The 18,875-nt window shown below is 39.7% G+C and overlaps 1 protein-coding gene across 1 annotated transcript in view; it reads right to left on the bottom strand.

Moving 5' to 3' along the window:
- Positions 1–18,875, bottom strand: part of PARD3B (par-3 family cell polarity regulator beta) — a 494,000-nt gene that overhangs the window by 68,572 nt on the left and 406,553 nt on the right. Inside the window, exon 23 of the mRNA XM_026853194.1 lies at positions 12,419–12,715. Within this exon, the coding sequence (XP_026708995.1) occupies positions 12,419–12,715 (297 nt within the window). The remainder of the gene's footprint in view (positions 1–12,418; positions 12,716–18,875) is intronic.

Raw genomic sequence — 18,875 nt, 5'->3', positions numbered from 1 at the left:
GGTGGCAGATTTTCACATCTTCCAGAACATCATACCTGCTGGTTCTTTCAAAGATATGCCCCATTAAGTACTAGGCATACTAAGTTACCAGAAATAAGACAGGATACAATAGAAAAGCGTTAATGATTTCATCTGTTCTTGCATTTCATGTACTGCAGCAACTGCTGCGATCTTATCATATGCAGTGACTACCACATGTTACTACCTACATCTACAGAAATGAAGCGTCCACTACCAAATTTATGTGTTTATCTATATTCAGATGTGAACTGTCACTTTTCTTCCCAGTAAACACATATTCACACTTGTTACCTGTAAATCAATCGGTTGTTTCCTGACCCATTTTAAAGAAAAGTGTTTTCTTAGAGGTCTGGAGCCACCGCTGTGTTACCCAAACACAACAGTGGCTCTCATGTAGCACTGAATGGAGCTGTGCTGATTCGGTGCCTGTAGCTTCCTAACTATCTTTGTCAAAGTCGATGGGGAAACCAGTAGTTCATACATTGCTTTTTAGATGTAAGGACTAAATATGATAGTTGAGAAGCTATGGACCCATGAGTGAGTGATCTCATCCCAAACAAGGGCCCACAAACCTTACATAATCTACTCTGTTTATGCCACACTTTAAACAATGCATATTTTGAATCTTTTCTAAGAAACAGCATTTTTCTTGGCATGATTTTCAATTTCTACCCACTTGGAAGAGCAGGTGTCTTTGTGCATCATTTCTCAACCCTGGGAATAAAGAAAACATTTAGAAAACATGTTAAAATTGTTCTCCTAAAGTCAGGGGACATTAATTTAAGGTTTCATGGGCATTACAGAAGAACAGACCTCCACTATAAATGCACTGAGCTAGTAGAAACATTAACTGAGACAAAGGATTCAGAAGATATGAGACCTCCGTATCTCTATCGGCCAAAGACTGAACACTGGTAATCTTATTCCTCAGGGGCAGGTCTTAACACAAAAGAGAAATTAACGTCTATCTATGCATGATGGTCTTGAAAAGAAAACCAGCAGAACAATGAAGCTGCTCAGACATCTGGTATATTTGCCACAGCTAATAGTATGAGATAGTGGGCAGAGTGCAGATTAAAGGCAAAAAGGTATGAAGGAACACTGTTAATCATTTCAGAAGTCACACTGACATGTAAAATATACCAGTACTCAGACTAATGAGGCTAAATTTTGGGAGGAATTCTTGAGCACTTATTACATTTAGATTGCTAATCTGTTTGTAGCAGTGCTCAAAGAAAGAGAATTTGACTTCTGCCTATTCAGTTTTGGAGCCAGAACATGTCACTAAGTGCAAGACACTTTTCAAGCTCTGTAGAAAAGAGGTCAAAGAATAACCAGTGATGCAGACAGTGGTATTTACAGAGAAAAGGAGGGAAAGATCAATCCCTTCCCCCTAGTCCCCTTTACTCTCCCTTTCTGAAGCAGCTGCCGCTTAAACATTGCCATTGTATACAGAAGCACACAATAATTGTGTCCTGGTTTTTTTCAAATCAGGGACAGCAGAAGATGTTAAAGGAAGAAAACTCCACCTTATTCAGGTGAAGGAATTCAGACTGTCTGCTTGTAATTTGTGTACTGACAATCAGTAACGATTAGGAACAGGTTTATTGCTCTGATGTCTCTCAACCCTCCTCCACAACCTCACACCCCTTTGTTACGTTACAGAATCTGCTGATCCCTGAAGCAGGGTCTCCAGCCGCAGAAGGCCTCCCCTGTCATTACCTGAGAGCAGAGAAGCAGCAATTCAGGTCCCCTGGTCAGCAGCACACTTACAGCATACAAGTGCGCAATTAAAGCAGTCCTCTCAGACAATTATTGAGCATTATGGTGACTCAAGAATAAAAAAAGAGTTACCCCCTCCCTGCCCTGCCGCAAGATAGACCACATTTTGAATGTGTTTTCATCCCTCTGAAGGTGTGTTGTTGCTTAATTTTCAATTGCCAGGCCATGTACAACACTTGCATTAGAAACATGTTCTACGCTTAAACATATGGGCCAGACTCAAAATAATTGTTTTCCATGCATTTTATGTAAATGCCATAATGATAATTTGCAGTTGATTCCCATGTACAAGGTAATAACCGTATCCAGGACTAAGTATGGCATCAAACTCCTAAGGGCAGCAGTGTTTATAACAGATAAACTCTACAGCTGAAGGACATGTTCTAGTTAATACTGGTTTGAGAAGAAATGCCCCTAAGATACTATTATGCTGAAAAATTTATTAAGATAAAAATTTTAAGTGAATGAAGAAATTAAACTATAAATATGGATTAAAGACTGCACTATCAGATGTTGTTTGAAATGTTAAAACGTTAGTTGGCTCTTTCTTGTTTCTCCTCACTGCGTCCAAGACACTTGGAGGGAAGGGGCTAACAAACTCCCAGAGTACAGATGCATCAGTGTGACACTGCAAAACTGTCACACTGACCTATTGGTACAGAAGTAGGGAACTGGAGAGAAACAAGAACAGGAAAAAATAAAGAGGGCATTTACTGCTCTACAAATATATTTATTTCATTTTTAGCACTTTCTAGACATATCTCACCCTCGCTCTTCTCTTGTATCTTTTGTATCATGAGTTGCTTTTTGGTTTTCTTCACTTCAGCTTGGTGGAATGAAAAAATGAAGGCAGCTGCTTGTTTTGCAGGCAACTGAAGAGTATAAAATCTTTCATGCAATTGCTCTCTACTGCTTTATAAAAATGGCTTCCAGACATCAAGGACAAGTTAGTGATTAAAAAAAGATAACCAGCATGGTTATCTGAAGCAACATGATTTTCTCATGTCCCTCTGTCTTCATGAAAGACCTCACTTTCTCTCAGATGCGGGCCACAATGTAGTTTAAGACAAGTTATTTCATTTTCTATGGAAGTCTAACATCACTCTGCACAAAATAGTCACAATTCTCTTAGCACATCCCAAGATCAATACTGATACCTTGATCAACGTCAACAAAGGCTCTGCTGCTGCATGGCCTGCCAGAGAACCTGCTCCTTAGCCACAGTGCGTGTGGACTCCATACAGTGTCAGGTGTCCTTGTGGGAACGCAAGAACAGTCACAGAGGTTCAGAGTATATACCAGCTTAACTGTGTCAGAAGACTTGAGCTGATGAAACAATAAACTATTTCTTGGTTTAGTGTGACCCCTTGGATTATTGTCTGTGCCAGTGGACTTGTGATCATGGATTGAAAAATAGCACATTTTAGAGTTTGTCACTGACTATATGCTCTGCACAGCTGTCAGACAATAATCACAATTATTCGCTTTTTATTCAGCACCTTGTTGTCTATTAAGCCATTTCCATCGTATCTCATCAGTTCTCCCAATATTTTTGCTAGTACAATATTGAGTGATTTTCAGCTTTTCAAGCAACATCAATTCTTACATTTTTCTGCTAACCAAAAGATCTTCTTGTTCATGCTTCTGTCTATACTTGCTGTCAGCAATGCTGCTTACTAAGTGCTTGGGTAACCTTTCACCACTGGCATCTTGACACAAGCAGGGAGCAAGGTCCTAGACTCTTTTAGGAGCAGTTGTTTTATCCTGCTATTAGGTGCTTGAACCCTCCATGAGAAGGTTCCCATCGACTCATTCTGAGGTCAGATGTGTGGCCCTGTTAGATCTTTTATATCTCATTATGCTGAAAGCTTAGTCACTCAATGGAACAGAAGAATTAAGATTAGCAGAAAAATCTTAAAGATCTGACACTGTAAACTCCAGGTAAACTAGGACTGCAGAAAAATGTGTATGGCAAGAATTTCCTACGTCTTATGGTCATGTAGAGATGACAACAGTTTCTACTGTAAGGTTTCTACTACACAGTCAAGCTGCATGAGTACCAAACAGATCTAAGCACTCTGCGTGGACATGAGCAGTCATGCTGGAGAACCCTACCAGAGTTACTGCATTGTTCCTGGGGGTCTGAGGTGGGCCCCATGGCTCCCTGTGCTGCAGTCATCTCAGTTGGTCTAAGAGTTTCCTGGTCAACTGAGAAAAACCAATGGAATGTTTATTTTGAGAACGTATGAGCAATTGTGGGATGTCACTTGAAGATTCTCAAGACTCGGTAATGCTCCTCACTGCTTAATGAGGAGGAGGGCTGGGGATTGCTTTACCTGTAGCTCAGAGGAACCTGTTAGCACAGGTCTCGCTGTCCTTGGATAACCTCAATCAGAAATGAAGACACTTCCCATGACTCCAGTCAGTCTATATTCATTTTCCCTGTCACATCTAAGAGTTACTTCTCCATCTTTACTAGACAGATATCACTGCTCTCCTAACTGGAACTACTCAGAATTTTGAAGCAGTGATAGCCCTTTTTTCCTCTCCTCTAAACTTAATGCTTTGTCATTACTTTAAGATTTTTGGGAAATGATTCTTGTCTCCCACTAAACTTTTGATTATTTTTTTTTAAATAGTTTGACCAGAAGCCACTAATTTATCTCCACCAAAGTGAAAAGTGAGGACAGAGCTTGGTGTGAGCTCATGCCATCACCTGGAGTCTGAACACACGGATGCTCATACATGAGCTAATCTGTGCTCCTCGTGTCCAACTTGGTCTACCTCCAAGTAAGACAGATTCATCATATGCAGAGACCTAAAAGTGTAGCACAACAAAATCCCATACCCGCATCTACTTGTCAGTTTTACCAAACCAAGATTATCTCTGCAATGAATGAAAGAATCCCTTTCTTCTGCTTAACTAGTAGAAGCTAGGAAAAAATTTAGGAGAGGACTTTTTGAAAGTCATGGTTTTGGATAGAGTGTGAGTTCTCTGAGGTCAGCAATGCAGATTCATCTTACACTGGGCTACATGGCAAGGCTTGCACAAGGCCAAGTCACCAGGGCTTTCTCTGGAACTACCTGCATAACCAGAAGCTAGTAGATCGTAAGGCAAAATGACTGTGTCAAGAAGCTGGGGGAAAACCAGCAGATAGTTAACAAAAAAATTGCGAACTGGGCTGAGAGAAAGGGTAAACAAAAGAAAAACAAACAGTTTCTTGGCAAAGGACTTGCTGGAAGGACAAGCCTCACAACTGTGAGCAGCATAATGACCTTCTGCTTGTTGTTTCTCTTCAATCAGGGAAATGGGATTAGGTTAACATTCATCATTTAACAAGAATTGCAGTACAGAATAAACCTGACTAAAAACATACCTTTTTTTTTTCTTAGCTAGAGCAATTCTGCAAGGCTAATGATGGGGCCAAAGGGATTCATTCTGACAGAAGATGACCTGAAGCAATGTAAAGCTGGGCATTTTAAAAACCCTAAAGTATATGAAGTAGAATAGACTACTGGAGAGTAGCGGGAAAATAGAACCACATCAGACTTAACCATGTCCCTTACACTTTAATTAAAATAAGATTTAGCAATTTTATTTATGATTACCAAATTCTCAGAAGATGCATTTCTTTGTCTGCACTGCTACCAGATAACTATGAATTTGGAAGAAGAAAACACAGTACACAATGCTACATCAACCTATCCACACTGTGTATCCAGTAAGGTAGACTTCCTTGTTCAAGGAAAATATCCTAGTTAGATTGCTTGCCCGCTAAATGGAAATACCACATGCTATTAGGGTTTGCACTTTAAGTATGGAAGTGACTGGCCTATAAACAAGATTTTAACAGCTTCTCTTTTGAACAACTCTGACTGTTTAATTAATGTTCAGCCATTAACCATTCATTTAAAATGCCACTTACGAAATCTTAATTTTGCACATTATCAGCTGGTTCACAAATAGCTATCTATGAGCAGAAGTGTAATGATCTTCCTCTGTTTCTTGGAGCTTACCAGCCTGGCTTCTTAATTAACCATACACACATATTAGCATTTAAAATTAAATGGTGTTTTGTTAAAAAAAATATGGTGCAAAGAAAAGTTAATACATACACACATTATTCTGCTGCTCATTAAAGGAGCAAGTATGGACTTTTGGTCAAACGATACCCTGCATAAGAGAATTTAGCATCTCTTGCTCACACTAGGAAATACGCTATGGCAGGAACACATGCAAGGCCATATGATTTCATTCCAGCTGCATGGACAATCTCATTTTGTCTTTATTTGTACATTTAAGAGGCTGACAACACCATCTGCATTCCACTCCGTATCCTCTGGTATGGTCTCATCTTCCAGCAACAGACCTGCTCTTTCTCCAGGGACCTATCTTTTGCATTTGCATCCAAATGACTGAAAGAACGGGACATTACCAATAAACAGGCAGAATTAACGTGAAATAATTCCATGCAGTAATATATCACATAAGAAAAGACAGGGCTGGAGGGGAAGAAAACCCCCACTAACCTGAATGCTTAACACAGCTGCCAAAACTCAGGCTCACCAGCATCTGCAGCAGGACAGTCACAAGGGAGTTGTGGGAGTGCAGTATATAAAATTTTACACTTCTGTCAATAAGTGAGGCGATCCAAATGCAAACCCTAGCAGGCAGGATGCATGCAGGCAGATTTGTGACTATCCCTGACAGAATTTATTTCTACTGAAGAATGCACAGCCTCAAACAAGCATGCACATACTACATGGCAGTGGCAGCTCTGCTCTAGTTAAAGCTTGACAACTTCCTCATGTTTAGAAACACTCTAAATTGCTCAGGGTCACCTGAATTCCACAACACCTGGAGTTTCCATGAGAAGTGAATTGTGGGGTTAGGGTCCCAAAGTTGGGAGGATCTGGATGAGGGGTTCCTCACTTGAAGCACTTTGAAGTCTATCTGTAAAGTAGTTTTTCTTGAATTTTACCATTTTTACACACACACACACACACACATATATATATATATATACACATATACACACATATATATATATATACATATACACACATATATATATATATATTCCACATAGGTGGGAAATAAAACCAAGGCTCATTTAAACATGTCCCAGAAAATCCAGTCACTCAACATTTTCCCTAGTTAGCACAGCGAGTACGCCGCACCTGTTCAATACTTTCTGAGGAAGAAAATTGCAAATAGTATCAGGACCAAAAAAACACAGTAACTTCAATGGTACAACCTATACTTCTGTAGAACTGGTGGCCAAAGGGGCTTCCGTGAGCAGGATAGTGTACTAAGAGCCCCCAGGAACCACCGAATCTCTGCTGTACTTGCCAATGCCAGTTTGAATTTAACTATTATCAGAATCTGTGAGCCAGGAAGGACAGTAAGTTGTTGAACATTAAGTGTCTGGTTTTAACATTATGGGGAACAATGACTGGATCACAACCAAAGGTTCAGAAGTCCCTGTGGTACATTTCAGAAAGAATAAATTCCAGAGGAATCAGAGGAGAGTCTCAGGGGATATAGGGTAGCATAGGACAAGGAAACAGTGTAGATGATGTTAGGACACCAAGCAGAAGAGGCTATATGGCAAAAGAGAGTGCATCTCTTGCTTAAACTTCTCACACTTTGCAAATCAAAATATTCCAATGCATGACTTCAATCATCTCTCCATCATAACACAAGGTACAGTGGCAAACGGTACGTAAATATTACACAGCCTCATTCAATTTCTACATTGCCTCAACCGTATCCATCTTAAGGAATAATCATTCCTGACTAAAGGACCATCCACTTCTACAGCAGTGGATTGCTTTTTTGCTAGTCAGTAACAAAAGGTGGTGTACACGGACGCACAATGAGCAATGCCCACACTACCCTGAACTGAGAACAAGAAAACTTCAGTTTCTGGCTTATGAGACATATAGGGCTAAGTAACATATCTGGGCAACTTTAACTTGCCCTTATTGAACAAAGCCTTTTCTGTGCAGCTCTGGATTCCTATGGCCTTGGATTGATCAGGATGGGAGTGACCTACACCTGCCCAAAAGACAAGTATTTAGCCTGCTTTTTAGTAAAAAATGCTCCCTTTGCTAAATTTCAAAACTCTGGACCCTTTTTCCTCTCCTCTCATGCTTACATTTAGTTTACATTTGCCGTTTGGTTTCTCAGGACACACACAGAATTTTTTTCTTTTGATCCTTTCCAGGGAGAGGCAGACTGCTCAATGTCTTGCCCCTCTCCCTCATGACTCTGGCCAGCTCTCAGGGTGGGGTGTGAGGGGCAGAGCCAGGGTTTCCTTTCCTCATTTTCAGCTTTGCATGCTGCTAGATTGAACATTCTGGAAGAGTGTGAGTTTCCATAAGAAACCTTTTACCCTGAAATAAGAAAGATCCATTTTTTAATTAATTAATTAACATTGTAGAGTACAAGATCTTGCACAGTGGGACCCAGCATAGCATCTCCAAAACCAGAAAGCTGGATCAGACTGGGGCTTTGGATTCTACTCCTATGTAATAAAATAGTGCTGGATTTTTTTATTAGTATTTTTTGAACTCTGCAACAAGATACAGCTCTGACTCTATTCTCACTAAACAAAGGAAAACTGTTCATTTTTGTCAGACCAGCACTTTGAAATTCCCCAAGATAAGACACATAAATAAATGAAGAATTATACTTGGCAATGAGTTTGGCATCAGACTTTAAATGTTTCATAGTTCTGGGCTGAGGAAATAAGTTGAGCAAAGTCTTCAGAACCTTTCCGGAGATGTACTCGGGGTGTTTGGATATACTTGACAGCACCATGTTCAAAGGAGGAAAAAAGAGGAAATTGCTTATTCGAAACATGAGACAGGGTTGCACCATGTGACATGCCTGACATTTAAGTGATAACAGTGTTGTGCATATGCTCTTTTGGCTTTGGTCTGACACCTAGGCTCTGCCATGGTGCAACTTAGCACTGTCATGATACAGCCTTGATGACTAAACTCAGAGAGATGTGACTTACCACTCGTTTCAGGAACATATGGGCCACAGATCACCCAGCCTCTGTCGCAGGCTGGGGAAACATATAGCGTCTCATATAGCAAAGACCCTGCAAGTTCTCCAGCTGCACAAGGTGGCTGTGCAGGCTGCACCACGCTTCGGGATGCCATTTGCATTAGAGAAAATTGTGGCTAATTAGAAATAAACACAGAAATGCTTGATTTACAAAGAAATGTGTGATTTTTGCCAGCTTTTTTTTTTTTTTTTTCACTCTCTTTAACGTAACATTCACAGAATACACTGATCATGCTAATGCTTTCACTATATTCATTAATAAGGACAATTTACATTTATATAGCACCTCTCTTAGTTAAGAATTCCAAAGCTTTCAGCAAAATATACACAAAAAATTACATCTATTTCACTGAATATAGTCTTTGTCGGAATGAAAATCAACAATTGTGAAGCAGTGCAGAAGAACGTTACACAACAGTTGCATATAAGACACAAAGCCAATCTCCCCAAAATCCAAAGCAAAAACCCCTCTGAGCTGCCAGATGCACGTGTAGGTAAAGGGGACGTTAGTATGCAAGCAGCAATGTGAAGCAGGTCTGTGTGCGCCCTGAGGGGCAGTGCTCGGAGGCAGCAAACATGCTTCACAGTGATTAAAGCAACAGACTTCATACATGTGCAGCCCATTGCTTTTCTGCATACTGAGGGAGATTCTCAGTTTAAACTGCAAATCTACTGAGAAGAATGAACCAGGAACACTCGATGGGATTCTGGTGATGAGAAAAAGGGAAGATGAGTGTGTGCAAATTGTGAACAGCACTCATCTGTTCACTAAGCTTCTTACTTTACAAATGGTCTCAAAATTTTAAAATCCATTAGTTATGTTAATACGTTCTTCTGCAAAAATAAAATGAAATAAAAATTAACTTCTTGTTTCAAATGATGAGTTTTAATTCTGTATCATAATGACATATAACCGGAATTTCCAGACCAAAATGAAATAATCCATTCTCTCTGTGTCGAAATCCCCCTTCTACCCCACAACCCATTTACTTTAGTCACTGATCAAGTCTCCACACACTACGTTACAAGTTGAAAGTCAGAGGTGGGAGAAAAAGCCATCCATCTAAAGTAAAATTAATAGCAACACTTTGAGAGAGAGCATGCATGCGTTAGTAAGACCAAAGCATGAGCTATTACATGACAAATGTGTTGATAAATGTTCAGCCCTGCAAACACAAAATAACTTTGGTTTGGCTAATAAGCATCCATTATAGCCCTTTCCCATCATTTTAAGGCAGACAAGGTAGTTTTCATACTTGACCCTTGAAAGCAGATTTGTTTTTGTAATTAACATGTTATCCAGGGGTTTTTCTTTCCACATCTCTTTCTCCTTTCAATACTCTCCCTCTAGAACAGAAAGATTTCCTTGCCTGAAGTTGCCACTATATTCAACAACTGCTGGCTGAGACCTCAGGACCCGCTGCATAAATTCACGTAGAATTATTCACGTTTGGCACATTTTTGCTGGCGAATAACAACAACATTTTGTCTCTGAGACAAAGGGAAGAAAGATTTAAAAAAAGAACAAAGGCAGCCTAATAAGAATCCCACATTTCCTATTTTTTCCTAATCTGGTTAAACAGCCTCTCTAAGCCTGAAGAATTCAACAAAGCCAAGTTGTTGTGGACTGTTTGTCTTTAGTACAGAATCAACACAGATGGAACAGTCTCTCAGTGTGGCTTCTGATCACAGGATCAGATATGAGGTAAATTTGCTTGCCTGTTAGATGTTTTGGTTTTATTTTTTCACTGAGTTATCATGTTATCATGCAATTACAGATAAAACAACACTAAAATCCAGGATCCCAAACCTGGTTGGGACTTCAATCTTGTCCACACAGCAAGTCAAGAGTTCATTCAGTGTAATTACAACCACAGTACAAACAATCGTATAAAAAAGAAAAGGCCAGAGGGAAAGACTTGAGCATTTCTTTTTGCTGCATGGAAAAACAATGTATAGACCACACTTGATGACATTTTTAAAATGTAAAGCTACAAAGTCCTGTTAAAACTGAAATTATGAAGCAACCTTTATGACAATATCTTACTCCAACTTAGTTATATCTGTATATATTTATATTTGAAAAATACATGAACCTAAATTGAGAATCCCTCCTACTATGAATTCCCCGATCTTTGTTTATTGAGTTAGTATGAACTCAGTTTCCAATCCCTTCACTATACATAAATGTTCGTGTGACTTAAGCAACAATTGCCTCAAGACTTTTCTAGTAAAGCAAAACCCTCTAGATGGCAAAAAGCTGCAATCACTATGTCTTTATTTCACCCTCTTCACTCTTACGCTGTAGGGGAAGAGTTAATAATGTGGAAGAAAAAAATCAGCAATGTCGTTTTGTTTGGAAAGATCTCTACCATACTGTATTTAGGTGAAAAAAAGAGATACTTGGCCCATTCCCCACTACAAACTCAGATTTTTGTCAGAAGTCTTCTATTACTATTTATAACAATGACTCAGTAGACATTTTTAAAGTACTATGATGCCACAAACTGAAAACACTCCTGTATCTGTGCTCATATATTTCTCCAAAATTAACAAGTGTGGTATCACATAGCACAGATTGAGACTATGGGTAGACGTTACAGATTGTAATATGAACTCTAAGCGTGAACAATTCCTCGAGTCCCCCATGTCTTACTCTGTCAGCTCTTCTTTTCACATAGACTTGTATATCTTGCCTACAGACTCATAGGCTGGTTTTAAAAAACTCAACATTGATATATTAATGCCATGACAGTAATGAAGTCTTACGCTCTTTTAGCCCCAAATTCCAGATGCAACCAGTTTTAAAATCATCCTAATAGTGGGTACATCATCAACTCAAAGGAATTTCTGTATTCTTTTTAACCCAGGGAAAAACTTGACCATCTCTCTTTAATGCTATCAACCTGGAAGCTTGACAGTAAGGATTAAAAATTGCTCTTTCCTTCCCACTTGGTTATTGGAAAGGCTGTGAAAGGCAATCAGTCTTGTGAAGCCACACTTCACAGTCTGCATAAAAATGCCATGATTCCCAGTCCTCTCCCCAACCTAATTGAAACTGCGTAATATCACACAGCTGGGGAAAACTAAACCATAAACATATGCAATTTATCATGCTATCATACAAAACCTGTTACTAACAGGCACTTGATGATCAACAGGATCGAAAGGGATCTGAAAACAAAGATTATTTTTGCTGCAGGGTAAGAACTTTTCCCAATTGAAATAGGGAAAAACACTCTCTCAGCAGTGCAGGAATTGGACTAGAGTCAGTTCATTCATTCTGTTTGTGAAATATGGACTTTTCTTTAATGATTTCTGTTTGACTGCTGCCTTGCTCAAATGCTTTGGGGGTACTGCTGCAGCAAATCATGGCTTTGGTTAGGAAGAAATCCATGGCTTTCTAGTCACTAAATACAGGGGTTTGGGGCATTTGAACAGCCTCCTGCCTCCTAGCCCCAGGCTCCCTCCTCACCAAGCTATCATTGTTATGATATCACCAAGCTATCACCCAATGCTGGGTGGCAATATTACCTGTCACCAGGAGTCTGTGGATAGTGTTGCTTGTTTATTTTTGCATACAGTCCTTCCAAGTGCTCCCTCTCCATTGGTGCTGAAGAAGAATCACGTGGAAATACAAAGGTTTCTGCTACTGCTGGTGATGATGGCCTGTAGACGCTTGCTGCTGGATAAGTCTCTCGGAAGTGGTTTACTCTGGCATAATTTGGATCCGTCTCATCATCATCAATGTCAGGTCCTCCAGGACCAGTAGAATAATCACTCAGGCCTCTCAGCTGCTTTTGCCGTAACTCCTGATGCTTTGCACCAATCCTTACAATGGAAAAGAAAGAACAAATAGACAGTTGGATGTGCTTCAACAGCAATCACAGACACTGATTCATCACAGAAATTTGGAGTGCCAACCCTGAACCCAACTGTTTGGACTGGTCAGCATTCTGATGAAAAAAAATAATGCTGAATGTAGTGTGGCTTTTCACAAGTGTGTATGTGCATGTGTGTGTGCATGAACATATAAAGTCTTAATTCCACACCTATCCTCCACTTTGCAGTTAATATACCTAACCTAATCCTGAAACTTTTCATCTAAATTAGCCAGGAAAATTGTTACTGCCCCTTGGTCACTTGAGCCACTAGATTTTCCTAAATACATTAACTTGTGAAAAGTGGATTAAATGTGAAAGTAAATGGGGAGATGGCACAGTTGTCTCAAATCAAAAGACCACAGTTAATTTGCTGAAGATTTAATTTTTTAATTTAATTTTATTTTATTTTGGCTACATAAATGTGAAAATCATGCCTTATTATACAGGGGATAGGAACAAAGTAAAACAGCAGAGAAATTAATAGAAACCTGACAGAGATGAATTGGTACATATAAGTGAATTAAAGACTATTACTGGCAGTACTCCACGATGATAAAGCCTTAAGTGGTATTACAAAATGCTGCTGCTAATCAGGGCCACTGAGTAATCACTTTGGAATAGTAAAACATATTCAGGTAAATTTCAAACTCAGCTGATATTCAATGATTCAACATTCAGGCTGGTGAAAAAAAAACCTATAGCAAGGCTCTGTGAGCATTCAACTTCTCTTAACTGCTCAGCTACTCTTCAACACAGTGTAATTAAATGCAGTGAGATGGATCTGGCAAAATGCTGACCACAGTATGTAATAAATAGCATTTACAGAAAAAAACGGAGCATGAAGGAAGAAACAAAGAATTGAAGACAGACACAGAGATGCAGTGCCTGACAGAAGTAGTCAACGTTTGCTGTTGACTGTATCTGAAGTACATCACAGAAAGCATCACAGAAAGAACAGTATCATTTGTACCATAAGAGAATAAGTAATAAGCGTCTAGCAGATTTGGTTATCCCCGTAAAGCATAATGGCCTCAGCACTCTGCACAGTGAAAAATGAAGATGTTCTGGAGAAAGTCTTTAGAAGACATGGAGAAAATGGTTCCCTAAAGAAACAGAGGTGAGCACATTGGGAGTTTCCAGTCTGACAGACAGGAGCTATTAAGTGCAGAATGGGATTCATACTGTTTATTTTGTTTCATTAGAATTGCACAGTCAAAAAGAATGCTAATACTCTTCAAATAATTTATAGCTAAAAAGGTTCACAAATAATTAAAATGAGAACAACAAGCTTTCTACACATAAACTTGAGTACATCAAAGTCTATCACACCTGCTTTCCAGTTACACCTCTCCATTGACTGTGCTAGCATGTATCTAGAGGTGATGCTAGTTTTTATTGCTTAAAATGCAGTCATACTTTACAGTAGGATGGGCCTGCATATGATACAGTCCTGGTCAGTCAGGGGGATGCCCACTGTCCACTCGGCCCTTCCTCAGTGAAGTAGATGACCTTTCTCCTCCCTAGTACTCGAGTAGTGGTATGCCCCATCTTGAGTACTGTGTGCAGTTTTGGGCACCTCGATATAAGAAGGACATCAAATTATTAGAGTGTGTCCAGAGGAGGGTGACTAAGATGGTGAAAGGCCTCCAGGGCAAGACTTAGAAAGAGTGGCTGAGTTTACTTGGTTTGTTCAGCTTGGAGAAGAGAAGGCTGAAGGGGGACTTCACTGCAGGCTGTAACTTCTTCAAGGAAGGCAGTGGAGGGGGAGGTGCTGATCTCCTTTCTCTGGTGACCAGTGATAGGACACAAGGAAATAGAATGGAGCTATGTCACGGAAAGTTCAGATTTGACATCAGGAAAAGGTTTTTCACTGAGAGGGTGGTGGTCAGTCACTGGAACAGGCTCCCCAGGGAAGTGGTCATAGCACCAAGCCTGTCAAAAGTTCAAGAAGCATCTGGACAATGGTCTTAGTCATATGGTTTAGTTTTAGGTTGTCCTGTGAGGAGCATGGAGTTGGATTTGATAATCCTTATGGGTCCCTTCCAACTTGAGATATTCTATGATTCTATGAAATATTTCACTATAAAGACTATGTGAGAGAATATCTTCCCAACACACCATTTCCGCTTTTTCCTCAAGTTCCTGATCTCAGCCCAGTTAGTTAATTTTCATTTTCTTAAGATATCAGTAAAATTACTCACAAAGCCTTAATATAATTTACTACAGTAATTCTTAGAAATGAAGGGATGATAAGAAGAAATAAGCTACAATGCATCTATATCCTTAACACCTCTCAGACTTCTACACTGAGGCTTCCTCAGAATTCCTAAGAATTTCTCCTTTTTTCTTCCCAGATGTTCTTTTCCCCACACAATCACCTCCTCCTTCTGTAACCTTCACTCCATTTCTCTTTTGCTTCAGGTTTTTATTCCACACATACTCCCCATTTTGAGTTGAAACGGTGGCCTGGGTCAGAATAGGAGCTATCCTCAAGTGCAACCTCTCCCAGGGTAAGACAGTGTCTTGATGAAGTGGCAGACTTTAAAATGAGCCTTTGATTCTGCACAGTTCATATGGAATCTTACGGAGGGCATAGCCTGGTGTCAGTATGTGATAAATTCAGTTAGTAAGGCACATATTCTCTCATTTTACTGTCAATTGCACTGGCTTAGCTGGCTAATGGCTTCTTGGGGCAGTGAGAGTTTAATGGCGTTTGTGGAACAATGGGACATACAACTTATTCTTTTTATTCTAAAGCAATGAACAGTGGCACGGGGGAAAAGTCAACACTGAGGAGCTGTATATGAAAACAGAAACTGAAAACAGTGGTCAGCTTGCATTTCTGTCTAAACCACAAACCATTGCTAGCAAATGAGTAATAATTAGAGAGCAGCTGAAAGTGTACAAAGCCTTTCCAAGGGTTTGTGAATAAAGATAAAAGAGAGATTATGTAGCAGGGAGTGGTGGAGGGAACCTGTCTTCCCATGTCCATGAGTGAAACACCACATCCATTGTTCTCACAAAGGAATTTGAGGCAAAGTTATCACTCGGTCTATTCACATAAACCCCAGCCTTTTCAGGTAGCTCATCATCCAAGAGCACTCGTACTACAAGGATGGGGTGGATTTCCATTGCAAATAAGGCCTCAGACATCAATGAAGCAGGGTGGGAGGGAGGTCTACACTGCTGTTTTCCATCTTTTATACATACAGGCACTTCAAGAGAAACCCTCTTGCAGAAGGATTAATATTTTACATGTCCCACATGGGATTATGTCAGAAATGTAAAAACGAAGGCACTATCTTTGTTTTCTAAAAAAATCACACAAGTAACTGTTAGCTCCTGCACCCAATAACTGTCAGTTTAGTAGTAGTCCTTGCCGCCAATTATCTTCCTGCTCTTCTACTAAAATGCACAAAGCACTTTGAGATTGTTGCTATCTTCCAGATTAACTCTGCAAAAAGGAATGAATGTTCTTAAAATTCTGGGAGACCATGGAGGGCTTCACCCTCAATTAGTGACCAAAAAAGCCTAAACACAGACATCAGTGCAGGGATGTATCATATGAGGTACGAGTTTTATGGCACACACAGGTTCATGTGGGATGATGCAGGCAGAAAAACAGAAGGACTCTGCATTTCAAAGAATGTTCTTAACACACGTTAGAGCAGAAGGCATGGCACACAGTCCCAAGGAGAGTCACAGCAGTTTCTCAGAAAATGATGAGCCATAATGTTCTTTAGACCAATACATCACCTGTCCCTGAGGTATTTAAGACCTATTTGAAAGCAAGAGTAGTGCAGCACAGCAGCATCACGTGAATCTTGCTTTCATGTCTGACAGTGAGAGTAATTTGTCCTGCTATCAATACTGGTATATTCTGCACAACAAAAGCTAGAATTAGGTCACCACAATTTTCTTTTGTTCCTGTGAATAAGCCTAGCTTCTTCAACTTCTTCTGAATGCAATCTTCAATCGCTGCCACTATTATAAGTCGACCTGCTCAAGAACAATTATTTCCGTTCTATATTATATGGACCAGTCAATACCGGGTTATGTGAAATTCTTCAGAATCAATGTTTCATCTTTTCAATATGGCTATTATAATTGTATTAATATTTTTTGTTTCCTTTCTGCTCTTCTACATAAATCTATAGAATTTGTTCAGTGATCTTTTTCATTTCAATCCAAATGTTCAAATATAGGGAAATAAACTATCACATGGCTGGTTTTTCTTTCTTTCTATTTATCTGTCCTTCCATGCCTTCTCTTACGTTTTTCATCTTTGAAGTTTCTTTGTATTTTTGTGAAGTTTTAAATATCCTCACCGTATTTCAGCATAATCTTTTCACCCAGTTTTAAAGCAGTCTTTTCTACAGCACATCCCAGTAGGTACCCAGGAATTCTTTACTGAGGCAGAAAAAATGAATGTGTTGTTCCTTACATCATTCCTAGAATGTTCTGCCAACCTTGCTAAGCAGACTACTTCTGCTATATCCCACTTCAGTAATTTACCATTTCTGCACCTTGCTCTGCATTCATCCCTATCTGAAACAGCAGTATTTTTACTCCCCATCACAAAAAAATAACCAACAAAAAACTCTTCCAAATCAAGACATAGCAACCAGATTATTCAACAAGCAATTACTAAAAGAGAGCTCCAAACTTGCAGCACAGGATGGGTCTGGTTAAACAACTGGTGCAAATTTGTGACAAAAGATAAAATGTCACTCAGCACCACAATGCTGGCGGTGAAACCAGAGATGAGGAGAGGCACAGGTCACCATCTGAACAATTTAGTGTAGAACTAAAGTTTCTACAAACTTCCTGGTGAGGGAAAGGGAAAAGAAAAACTTACACAGAATGAAGGGAAGTTAGATATATTTCCTTTTGGGTATCCCATATCAATCCTGCTTGCTTTCTTCCGCCACCTGAACACCATGCTCTCCAGTTAAATCGGTGCACGACAACTACATCAACTTCCCTTAGCTGTGTTTCTGTAAAAACACAACCTTTGCACACAAGCAGCCAGAGGACAGGCAACAGAAGTGCCATATCAAACAATACCCTTTTTTGTTCTGTGACCCATCTTTTTGTCAACAGCATCCAAACACGCATCCTATTCTAATATTTTCTGTTGCTTTCAAGACCCACTAGCTATTACTAGAACTGTTCTCTACAACAAATAATTTCAGAAAAAAAAAGTTTGATAAAATACATAACCTCAATAGAACTATAGGTAACATTTCCAAAACACGTTGCATCCTATTTGTAGAAGTTCCACGAAGACAGGATCCTATATACCTAATGTACTTCTGGAAATGGGACATGAGTTTTGAAAACGCTTCTCTACACCTCACATGATGTTCAGGAACACATCCACAGAACTATAAATCAAGGAATGCTCTCATTTATACTTCAAACAATCTTCCTATCTGACATATCCATACAAATCATATATGGTGTTTTCTCATGTACTAAAACATGAAAAGATGCAAGAACCTAGAGTACAGCAGCCATAAAAGGGTTAACAGCCCAAACAGCTCCTTCCAGCTGCATCTCAGACACACGATTGAGTTACTGTGGCTTAACAAGTTATTGTGTTTCTGCTGAGCTACTGTCAATGACCACATATGTATTCGCCGGCTGTGACAAACACAATGTAAAACGCTTTAGCCTGACATCAGTGACAGAGATACTGACAGGCAAAAGCTGGATTAAAAGACTGCAGCACACGCAGAGCGAGGCAGCTGCAGGAAGGGATATGGACCACCTCAAGAAAACTCCAAAAGAGCTGAGCAGAAATTACTTTTGGAACAGACCCAGAAATGCTTTTGGGAATGGGAGGGCTAGGAAAAGCTGTAAGAAATACTCCCCATCTCTTGGCCGACAAGGCAGAAGCTGGGTAACTGGCTAGCTTGTGAGTGGGGAACAAGACAATGCTGAAGATTCTAAAACCCATGCTCTAAACCTCTGAAAATTAAAATGCAGGACTTAATGTTACCAGCACAGTAGCCCAAAGAAGGGCAGGCTCATTAAAAGATGTGGAAGCCAAAGACTGCCTTCAAGGGGCAAGAAACAGCAAGATACTGGATGCAGCCCAACCT

Source organism: Athene cunicularia (genome assembly GCF_003259725.1).
Source record: "Athene cunicularia isolate RWA chromosome 7 unlocalized genomic scaffold, athCun1 chr7_part2, whole genome shotgun sequence".
Taxonomy (NCBI): Eukaryota; Metazoa; Chordata; class Aves; order Strigiformes; family Strigidae; genus Athene; species Athene cunicularia.
This window is presented reverse-complemented; position numbering and strand designations above follow the sequence as displayed.